This window comes from Psittacula echo, assembly GCF_963264785.1.
Source record: "Psittacula echo genome assembly, chromosome: 6".
Classification (NCBI taxonomy): Eukaryota; Metazoa; Chordata; class Aves; order Psittaciformes; family Psittacidae; genus Psittacula; species Psittacula echo.
Window position 1 is genome coordinate 68,791,290 of NC_137743.1, and position 11,548 is coordinate 68,802,837.

The following is an 11,548-nucleotide window of genomic DNA, read 5'->3' on the forward strand; positions in this document are numbered from 1 at the left end:
CGCGGCTGCGCGCTAGGAGCGGCCACTCCCACAGCGGGTCGGCGGTGGGTGAGCTGGGCCGGCTGCTGGTGTGGGACCGACGAGGGCGGGAAGGCGCTTGAGCTCAACGCCGGCACGGTTATATCTTATCTTCTTTTTTCGCCTCTGCTATCCTACCTCCTGCACCCTCCCTCCTCCGCTCCGGCTGCACTCGCTCCCGTCCTTTTCTACCCGCTTGGGGAGAGGGCCGCTCCGCCGTAGTGCGGCCCAGGGCTCGCGGGGGGGATAGGGGAGGGGCGGCCGCCTCTGAGGAGAAAGCGGTAACGGCCGTTGCGCGCGCGCTGTTCCCTACCCGGCCCTCCCTCCCCCCGCATCCACCGTGTCGCGCGGTGCCCGGAGCCCGCCTTCCCGTCACGTGGCTCCTCTCTTCGCCCTCCCCCTCCTCTTCTCGGCTCCATATTGGTTCTGAAGCGGGCGAGTTTGATCACAAAATGGAGGTAACTGCCCGCCGCGTGGAGGGAGCGGGGCTTGTGAGCCTCAGCTGAGGCAGGGGTGGAAGGCGACGTGAAGCGGCCTCGTTTCCCACCGCTGATCCCCTATCCCTCCGTCCCCCCGCGGAGGTAGAGCTGCTTCAATTTTCTCGACAGAGCCCTGGGCGGGAAGGGGAAGTAATAGGGAGGGGGAGGGACGTAATGGCGCCCCTCGCAGGTCCGGCTGGTGTACCGGAGCTTTCGCCGCCTCCTTGCAGCTTTTCTGTCACCTTCCAGACCCCGTTTTTTCCTGAGACATGTCGCGTTAGCCAGCAATGGCGGCTGCTGGCAGGAAGAGGGAGGATGAGGGAAAGGCTGCGCTTCCGCCGTGGGTCCATTGGGCGCAGCGGCTGCGGCCGCCATTTCGCTGCTTCCAGCGTGCGGCTAGGGGAGGCCTGGCCTTCTGCTTGGCACAGAGCTCTGGGTAGCAGAGGCGCCCTCAGCTATTCTGGGGGACACCAAAATACTTAAGTGCAGATTCGAGAGAGACTGGGGAGAAGTGAGCCCCATGCATGTGTGTGTCATTGTTCTGTCCTCCTTGACCGCTCCCATCACCTCCCATGTAAGCTACCTAGAGTAGTGCGCTAGGTGTATTATCCCACAAATTTTCCTGGGAACGGACTTTTAAAGCATTGTGTTCGTGCGTCTCGCTGAGGAATGCTGGTACACGTTGCTGCACCTCCCCAGTATCCTTGTCCCCTCATTCCGTTCCCGAGGGGGCTAGCACGTGTAGCGAGCTTTTGCTGGCCGGGGAGGTAGGGAAAGGCATAGTACAAAGCGCTCTCCACTTCCATTTCTCCACTCCCCCAACCACGCATACATAAGGGCCATGACACTTGGTGGCATCCTGCCATGAATCTTGTGGGAAACGTGAAGAAGCAGTCCTGTATAAACCTTGGTTCAAATTTTCCACAGCTTGAATGAAGTTGAGATCAAACGTGCACTCAGGCAGTAACCCAAACCCTGTGTGGAGAGGAATACGCTCATGATTATTCTCCGTTGCTTTCCTTTTCTCCTCAGAACAGAAGGACTTTTTTTTTTTTCTTTTGTTTTGGTTTTTTTTTTTTCTCAGTTAATAGAATATGTGAGCAAAAATGGTGCAGGTTCTGTGTGTGGCTTTTTTATTTTGATCCCCTTCACTGCAGGTGGAAACATTACAAAATTGAGAACAGAGAAACCAACAGGTCTCAGTAGTTTCTGTACCTGCATTAAAAGCAGACAAGAAACTGGATCCCTTAGCAAAACAGCTAAAAATAACCTTTCCATGTAAGCAATTGTTTTAGCTGCTTCAGGGTTGTTGAATAGCTCAACAACTGGGGGGGATGATGAGTTCAAAGCATTTGAACAAGCTTCAGTAAAGCTTGGAAACCCATCACACCAGTTATTAAGCTAATATCTTCTTGGTTTTTGTCCCAGTAGATGTTCCTGTTAGCTTTGGGAATAAATTGCCAACGCATTTAGAGCAGAAAATCTGTTATTTTGCTGCTTTAACTCTTAGGTTTGGCATGATACACTGTATGCACATTAGGTCCAACTGTAATTATTTAGAGAAAAGACCAGTACATTTCTATAGTATTCTTTAAGTGGACAGGTAAACTTCCATATTGGGAATGTCTGTTTTGCTTCTGTTAACTTCTTGTCCCTGTATGAGATACAGTAGTGCTGTAAGTTCCTTTGAGTAATGAAGCATCGCTTACTGACTTTTTTCTCATTAGAACAGGTTTGTTCTGAGACTACTTCCAGTTCTGTAGCTAGGTTGTAGTATACAACCTTTTCAAGGCTAGTTTAACTAAGCTGATAAGTGTTCTGAATATTTTTATTTAGAGTTGAATATTTTGCTAAGTACAGAAAGACTGATATTGATAGCTTTTTTTAACAACATTCTATGATGCAAAGTAGGGATAGGGCTGACCAGGGCTGTGTTCCACTTCAGTTGATGGTGTGCAATAGCAAGGAGACAGTTCTATTTTGACCATCCTGGCCTTCAGAGGCCATTGTGGCACAAACATGTCCGATAGCTTTAAGGTAGCTGGCATGGAGCCTCCGTGGGGAAACCAGCAGGTGACAAAATCAGAGGGAGACTGCATACTTTTCATTACCTAAGCGTATCCCTTTCTTGCCTAACAATTCCTGAAGTTTTATTTTGCCACACGGCTACTTTTTTTTTAAAAAGCTCTTGAACTGTTAATGTGCTGTTTCATACCTGTCCTGTATGACTTCAGGAATTGAGCAGGTCAGTTGAAACACATAGTGTCCTGGGTGTAATATCTCTTAAGTCAAACTGATGTTTGATTTAAAGGATTTCAGGAGCAGGTTTAGCATGGTGTAAAGCAGAACTGAAGGTAATACAAGCACTTTGATGTTACATAATTAACCAGTTAAAGTTGTTAATGCATTAAATCATGATACTCATGATTTCGCAGTTGAGTTTAATTTGAAGCTGGATTTTAGCATGGAATTACGTTAAATAATTTCCACTCTGTGTAACAGTACATATTGGTCATTAGCAGACACCTGCATGCCTTGCCCTATGCAGTGTTTGCAGGAATAAAATGCGCAAACACCCATAACCCAAACAAACAAAACTGCCACAGAAATACACCTAATCTTGTAAATATCAATGATTTTGATGCAGCACAAGTGTAATTTTACAAAAGCATGTTAGTTACTGTATTTGGGCTACTGTAATAAAGTTTCAAGAACCATCTGAAGTTGTGTGGAATTGTAGCCAAAGATACTAATGCATTATAGTAAGACAGATAACTTACTGATCTCGGAAAACTTGAAATAAAGGCTAAAGGGTATATAATTTTTTTTATTAGTTTGAATGTTTCTCCATGGGTTCATTCATCGAACTTGTGAAATACTTGATTTTTATAATATATGTATATAACTTTGTTAATGGTTTTTGTAAAAAGTTTGGCATGTAAATAGAGTATAGGGTAGCAGTCAAATACATCACTTGAAAGTAATGCAGATGACTAGTGCTACAGATTGCTGAGGATCAACTGTTAACACTCATGATGTTGCAAGAGTAGAATCAATAAGGGATTCTTGCACTGGTGTTAGTGGAAGGTATTTTTCAATACAGAAAACATTTAACACATCCTCTAGAGTTCCAGGCTGCTGGATAACCAGATGCAGTAGGTTACACATAAGAGAACTCTAATGAACAATATTTACAAGATGCTAGGTATTTTGTTGTTTAAAATCTAGAGAAGCAGAATTTATGCAGCGAGTTTGGGTACAAAAAGTAGGATTTGCTTGCCCTTTACCAGTTAATAATTATGGAAGATGGTAATTGACATAGGCTGTTTTCTACCGATTCTAGCATTAGTTTGTACCTAGTTATTCCGACAGTTGTAAAAAGCTTCTACTGGGATAGCAAATGTTCCTTCTGCAGCTCTTCTTAGTTGTAAGCAAAATAAGCAGGATTTTCACTTTCCCCTTTTGAATTCTTAAGGTTTTTTCTACTTCTCCCCTCACCTGTTTCCACCTGTAAAGCCACACCCATGCGCTGCAGCCAGAGAAGGCCCTGCTTCCCAAGAATTGGGGTAAGTACTGACTTATCCAACCTGTTTTCTAGGTTTCCTAGAGCTAAAAGAAAGGCTGAGTTAGAGTACCCTTCCAAAATGGCTGCTCTTAAGGAAGAGAGAGAGGTGGAAGACTACAAGAGGAAAGGAAGACGATCCTCACAGGTGAGAGGATTGTTGTGTTTTTTGGGTTTTTTTTATATAAATGTAGCTTAAGGGGAAAAGAGGAGAAAACCCACAACTTAACCGTTTCTATCTGATGTATTAATTCATAGCTTTTTTTTTTTTCTACCTTCTTCATCCCTGTACTGCCGGAGTAACTTTAAGTTGCAGTGTATTACATACAATTTTAAGGGGTGGGGTGTTAAGCATAGTGGGGAAATTTTGCTTTTATAGTTTTTTCTGTTCTAACAAAACTGATTAAATGTATGTTTGTGATAAAAGCAAGGTGTAATTATTAAGAAATTCATGTATCCTCAGAGTATCAGCAGGAACTTGATTCCTTCCTATCTTCAAAATGCTGTTTTTGGTGGGAATGAAGACAGGTTCTTTCTTTCCTTTTTTATCTTTTTTTTTCTTTTTTTTTTTTTTTTTTTTTTTTTCAATTAAAAATGGTTGCCTTATAGTCACTGCAAATGAAAGCGAGGCTGTACTAAGTAAAAATAACTGTTTTCTTTTGCTTCTAGCAGAAATACCGTAGACTGAATAAGGTGCGTAGTATAGAGAAGATGTTGGGGCTGTTCTGGGAGGATGGGAGCTAGTTACTGTGGGGCAGGGTGTGGAAGTGGGAGGGGGGAAAAGTCTTGATACCCTTTAGAAAATAAACTCGACAGCAAAGAGGGTATTTAAGATTCTTATATAGCTTATAAATGAGACATTTTCTGATTGTTTCTTTTGACTTGTTTGCTTTCTAACATTACTTTTCCAGGGTGCCTGAATATTTTAGCTAGTTCAACTTTTTCGGGAATGATACATACTGCAATGTGGGAGGGCCTGTGCACTTGAATTAAGAACAAATCTTGTCTGAGTTGCATGTATCTGGTAGCGTTTGGTTATTTTGTATTGAAGTATGGTGTGTAAAGTCCTTCTGGAAGGAATGTTGCAACTGTCTCACTGCTTTGGACTTTGGATAGAATGTAACTGGGGTCACTCAGTTGCCTACTAAATGAGCTCTTATAGTTTGGAAAAGTAGCTTGCCCTGAAATGTACTTGAAAGCTATTAAGTTTTTAGAGAAAATACTTCACAGGGAAAGCTGGTGAGGTGCCAGTTGTCTGTAGGCTTTCATGTTTAGGGAGGCAGTCTAGGATTGGGCTACCTGGGGGACGGAGCAGTCTTGTCTTACAAGTCTACCTACAGATTAGTGTAGGTGTGGTGCCAGGCACTTTGTGGGCACTTGCTGGTGTTCACAGAGGTACAGTCCACTTCAAAACATTGCCATTAGAGAGAAACACTAGTTCTAAAAGGCTGTTCAAAACCCTGGACATATGGAAGTTAAGCGTATAGCAGACTTGGAATAGAAGCAAGTGTGTGTCTGCAGCAGTGTTGTCACTTCTGTAAAGATTAAGATTTTTTACATGGGGGAAGGGGGACATTTGCCATTTTTTCTTCCTCTTTTATGAGAGAGGCTTAGTTAGGCTGTGCTGAGTGCTTGGGGCTTTAGGTAGGACACAGGAGCCACAAGTTCAATTCTGATGGTGACGAAGGGTGAGGTCAGGGCACCCCATTTTCCCCTGCCCTGCTCCCGGACCCGAGCCCTGGCGGCAGGACACTCCCATGGCGCTATGGCGCTACTGCAGATGGTGGGGCGAGCAGCTGCTGTATGTGCCTTCCTGCTTCTGCAAACCCCGCCCTCCGGCTCCATATTGAGGGTGGAGGAGACGAGATCGCTCACAAAATGGAGGCGGTTGGTGCCGCTGAGAGCTTTGGCCTGAGTGAGGAAGTCACTAATCACAGCCGGAGAGGAAGTTCCTGGCCTCTTCAGAGCCCATTAGTATATTTGGGGGGCTGCTTAAACAGCTTAGAGGGAGAAACAAAGCTGCTTGCTGGCTGCAGGCAAGCTGGGCATTCTTATCTCTACCCCTCCTCCTCCCCCCCCCCCCCCCGCAAGGAGCTCTGCAGAATGGCATGCTGGCCCAGAGTTCAGCTGAGTAGGAGGGACCCTGCTGGTCTTGTTGAAGTACTATGGTAGATACACTAGGGAGGAAGGGAGAGATGTATTGTGCAAGGTTTGCTGCCCACAAGAGATTGCTGTTAAAACCAACTTCAGCAGAAGGACTGAGAAACAATGTCGTGTGTGATAGAGGACAGTGCTTGGAAAATCCTAGCGATGCTTATCCCCAGTGAGAACAAACTACCTGAAAAAAAAGAAAACCCAGTTAATGCTCTAAGAAAATGTTGCCTTTTGTGTTTGTGAAGAGTTCCTATAACATAGGTGTGTTCTGGGGCTAATTTCTCTCTGATAAAGAAGCTGTAACAGCAAATGTTTCTTCTCCCATATGAAATGGCAGTTCACATGCACATAATAAAAATAAGCAGAAAAAGACTTCACTTTTCCTTTCAGGAGTGACCTGAAGGGTTTTGTGGTCATTCTTTTAAGGCAAAAGCAGTCCAAGTTGCTAATTGAAAGCCCCATAGCCTGGATGGGTGCCAGAGAACTGCAGAAAGTCTGTCCAGTTTTGCCTCATAAGGCTTCTGGCTTTGGATGAGTCTAGACTCTGCAGTTTCACAGAATAGATTTCCTTTAATGCGTAGGAGAGTTTGAAACGCTTAATAGAGCTTTAACATAACCCAGACAAAAACGAAGTACTGTCAATAGATTAAAAAAAAAAACAAACAAACAATGCAATTAGCAACAGAAAACAATATTTTACTTAACTTAAAGCAGTTTCTATATACAGTAGATGTGTTACTCTGTAAGATTTTAAGTTAACATATAGTTAGAGATTTTTTTGATTATACTTCTGTAGTCCAGACCACTTGGAAGACAGTACAAAAGAAGCTTTACTTTGTAGTCGCAGGACCATTGAGTGTCAATTATTTATATAATATTCCTGTAGTTACAAAGTTAGTGCCTTAAATAGAAAGTTCTTACTGAGAATGCTGGTGCTCTTCTGTCCGAAATTTTGCAGGAATAAGGTCAGGGGTTGATTCTCAGCCAGCTTTTCATAATCTTGGGCATTGTTTCCTGTATTACAAGTGGAACTTCATAAACCAAGTGTTTCCTAAAGCAGTATGTAATTCAGAAATTATATTTTGCCATATATTGATTCACAGTATTCATTGCTCTTTAGGGTGGTTGTGTTGCACTCAAAGGGACATGCACTTTTCTGACCAGCCCTAGAAAATCCATCCCCCCTTTACTTAAACTGTGGCAGAGCTTAAAGTACTTCACCTTCGGGTTTGAAGCAAGACATCTACATGTAGCAGTCTGGCTACTTTTATGTAGTTCAGCATTCAGGCTGATGCTGCGTCTGGTCTGCGTTAACCCACTGCAGCAGAAATGGTGAAACTTATTATGCATTCATGCTGCAGAATTAAAGTCACATGCGGCATAGCTGGCCAGCACCTTGTGCAGTGTTTTACATACACACAAGTACAAGCTGGCTAAATAATATTTTAATCTGGTGATTTTTCATAAGCCTTCTCTGTCTTGGAGATGGGAGAAAGCTATAAAATAATTTTTCATAAATTCCAGTCGAGTGTACGAGGATATTCCTGGCCTAACTAAAAAAAAAACACAAACCCTCAGGCAACACTGAAAGATCAGAAACACTAACATGCTTGTAAGCCCACTTTAATTATGATGTATAAAACTGGGCTTTTAAAATTGCACATTTTACGAAGTGGCTGGTCGTGTATAGGTGATATTCTCTACAGCTTCAATTATACTTGTTTGGTTTATTATGCTTGTTAAGGTACCAGTCTTATTGCAGTAGTTGTATCCACTACTGGTCATTGATTGGCCATTACTCAAGACATCATTTGTCTGTAAGACATAAGTCCATGTTGAGTCACATTTGAGAGGTATTTCCCGTAACACTGAAAACTGTACATGTACTTCTGCTTTCTTGCTTGCGTCCATACAACTTACAGAATTATCAGACTAGAAAATTTACAATTTTAAGGAATTAAAAATGGATAAATTTTTTCATAATGCATAAAAGTAACCTTTCACAATGGATATCCCGAAGGACTGGACACTCTGGACAACAACCTTTTTTTCTCTCACATGGTGTTCTTTAATTTTTTTATAGTTCCTCACGAATATGCTTTGTAAAGTGTTAGAACTTCCCTTTACCTAGCAGTGCTTCATTGCTAATCCCTACAGAGCGATATGCAACAACATAAGATAGGCATAAAATGAACATACTTCTGGGGCAGTGGGGAGAGACCAGATTATTTAGTATATTGAAATCTCTTTACTGATGTGTGCATTGGAGCACTTAGTTAGTTAGTGTTTTAATTAAAATCACACCTCATTGTGTTTACTATGCTGCTGTCTAAACCCATTAGAAGTCATTGTTTTTATGTAAATGTATTCCACCTATTTGTAGTTATAATGTGCACGGATAATTTTTTTGTAATTCTGTGAAATTTTAACTCTGGTTTATAGTCAAAATACTTTTCTGATTTTTGATTTTGTAGGGCCATGAGCCAAAGGAGCCAGAGCAGTTGAGAAAGCTGTTCATTGGAGGTCTGAGCTTTGAAACAACAGATGATAGCTTGAGAGAGCACTTTGAAAAATGGGGCACACTCACGGACTGTGTGGTAAAGTGTCAAATACTAGTTTGTCCTTTTGAAGGATAGAGGTGCTTAATCTAGCACAGAAATGCAGAGCACCCCCTATATTTTTTGCAGGTGATGAGAGACCCCCAAACAAAACGTTCCAGAGGCTTTGGCTTTGTGACTTATTCTTGTGTGGAGGAGGTGGATGCTGCCATGAGTGCTCGACCACATAAGGTTGATGGACGCGTGGTTGAACCAAAGAGAGCGGTTTCAAGGGAGGTAAGTTAAGTGTTTTAAGTTAACCTAATTTTGTAATGTTTACCTAATAATTTAAAACACTGAATGGAGTTTTTGGTGTTGTAGGATTCTGTGAAGCCTGGGGCGCATCTCACAGTAAAGAAAATATTTGTTGGTGGAATTAAAGAAGATACAGAAGAATATAATTTAAGGGAGTACTTTGAAAAGTACGGCAAGATTGAAACCATAGAAGTCATGGAAGACAGGCAAAGCGGAAAGAAGAGAGGCTTCGCTTTTGTAACTTTTGATGATCATGATACAGTTGATAAAATTGTTGGTATGTAGCTCTTCAGTGAGAAATGACTTAAGGATAAAAGTGTAACATTAGATTTCAGAACAGCGGTGAGTAGAATGTAAGCTTTTGGCATAATCAACTGTTTTACTATTGTAAGAGAGGAGATAGATTTAATGTTCCTTTTAAAAGTGTGATTGTGCCTTTCTATGAGTTTTGCAGTGTATTGCTTTCAATGATTTGATTGTCTAACTGTCCTATTTCACATTTTTCTCTAGTTCAGAAATACCATACTATAAATGGACATAACTGTGAAGTGAAAAAAGCACTCTCAAAACAAGAGATGCAGACTGCTAGCTCTCAGAGAGGTGAGTTTGGAGTTATACATCGGTATTATATGGAACTGGTTTTCAATTAATGTAATTGAAGTAAAATATTTTGTAGGTCGTGGGGGTGGCTCAGGAAACTTCATGGGTCGTGGAAACTTTGGAGGCGGTGGAGGGAACTTTGGCAGAGGAGGAAACTTTGGTGGAAGAGGTAAATAACTGGAATGCTTACACAGAATGCGATTCCTATTTTTATTTCCTGTGTCAGTTGGCTTAAACACGGGATGTGTGTTCAGGAAAACATTCTTATCTGTTTTGTGTTCCAGGAGGCTATGGGGGTGGTGGTGGCGGTGGTGGGAGCAGAGGAAGCTTTGGGGGTGGTGACGGATACAATGGATTTGGTGACGGTAAGTGTACTGTTCGTTCTCCCTTCCCTCCCGAATGTTATAGATAGCTGTAAGTCTTGCCTTCACTTTGAAAACAAAGTCTGCTTTGGTAATAGTGTTTCTACATTGTAGAGCTGTGAAGAGTTAAAGGGTTTTCTTTTTCCCCACAAAATTATGGGTGGGGGAAAAAAACCCACCTCTGTATTTACCTTGTGACATGAGGTTATTTAGAAGCTCATGCAGCAGCTGTTCATGATAATTGAGAACTAAATGAAGATTCTGCTGTCAGCTGAGATGACTAAAACTGAATAAAGCAGTGACCTGCTATCATAAGAGAAATCTTTTCAATCAACTGTAAGACTTCTTATGGCTCAGTAGTGTCTTTTTTATGATTAAGTTTGAATGAGTATCCAAAATGCATCTGAAGAGAGCTGTGGAAATTACCAAATGGCTGTGGAAGTAGTGGGGTTTGGGGGGGGTGTGCAAAAATGGGGGAAATGGCATGTGATTACTTATGTCCTGAATCTATAAGCAGATAAATGTAGTTATGTTGAGTTCTTTGGAACTATTTCCCAATTCCATCAAAATGGCAGAGACCAGGTCAGCCTCTGGAATACTAAGTCTTCAGATACACTTTATGTGTTTAGAAAAAAAGAATTTTCAGTAGCTTTGACACACACATAAATAAAGCTGTAGATCTAGATAAAAACTGTGAACAAGAATTCTTCTGAGGACCTTGCCTTCATGGGACGTTTTAATTCAGAGGAATGGAGAGGATGATACACAGTACTGACAAAGCCATTTGTGTAGAGGCAGTTATTGCACGTAGTGGGAGGAGTGGTGGTAGCAGCTTGTCTGTATTTTCTGTGAGCCAGAATGAACTTCTGAGTATCATTCTTTAAGTGTGTACATAAATGAATGTGTTTTTTTTTGTTTGGATTAAATAGTTTAGGTAGGTGATACAGCTGCAATTAATATAATACAGAGAAAACATTGGGAGGAGACAGTCTTACTCTGTATTTGGTTTTTGTTTTGTTTTTAAATGGACATTTCCTCACCAATTTAGCTTTGGTGTGTTCAATTTGATTATTCTTTTATTCCAAGGGGGCAACTATGGAGGGGGTCCTGGCTATGGCAGCAGAGGAGGTTATGGTGGTGGTGGAGGACCAGGATATGGAAACCCAGGTGGTGGATATGGAGGTGGAGGAGGAGGATATGATGGCTACAATGAAGGAGGAAATTTCGGTGGTGGTAAGATGCCAGTTTTAATTAAACGTTTTTCAGATATGTTTGAGTTGTACAGTGTCTTGAGTGTGATACTGCTTAAAATGAGTTGTACAGTGAGGTCTTAATGTAGAATACTATGTTACATAAGGAAAGTTCTTTTCCATCTGAATCAGCTTTGATATACTATATACAACATTGTTTTGCCTGGAACTTACTTTGCAAAAAGCAGCAGCTATAAATGTATGTAGAGTAGGATAATTTTGTGGCTTTTGACCGTTTGAAGAATGCCGTTGGTGTCAGATACCAGTTCAC

At 41.9% G+C, this 11,548-nt stretch overlaps 1 protein-coding gene across 28 annotated transcripts in view; it reads left to right on the forward strand.

The window, feature by feature from the left end:
• Positions 1-11,548, forward strand: part of HNRNPA3 (heterogeneous nuclear ribonucleoprotein A3) — a 24,626-nt gene continuing 13,078 nt past the window's right edge. For 19 of the 28 annotated variants that reach the window (XM_080620818.1, XM_080620804.1, XM_080620805.1 and 16 more), the window contains exons 1-10: positions 1-117; positions 4,096-4,207; positions 4,729-4,752; positions 8,688-8,810; positions 8,901-9,047; positions 9,132-9,342; positions 9,576-9,665; positions 9,727-9,834; positions 9,950-10,030; positions 11,114-11,260. In XM_080620818.1, coding sequence (XP_080476944.1) covers positions 4,142-4,207; positions 4,729-4,752; positions 8,688-8,810; positions 8,901-9,047; positions 9,132-9,342; positions 9,576-9,665; positions 9,727-9,834; positions 9,950-10,030; positions 11,114-11,260 — 997 coding nt within the window. In that variant the 5' untranslated portion in view covers positions 1-117; positions 4,096-4,141. Of the gene's footprint in view, positions 118-146; positions 600-4,095; positions 4,208-4,728; positions 4,753-8,687; positions 8,811-8,900; positions 9,048-9,131; positions 9,343-9,575; positions 9,666-9,726; positions 9,835-9,949; positions 10,031-11,113; positions 11,261-11,548 lie in introns of those variants that run through there. The other 9 variants (XM_080620808.1, XM_080620806.1, XM_080620816.1 and 6 more) reach the window with 9 other exon arrangements.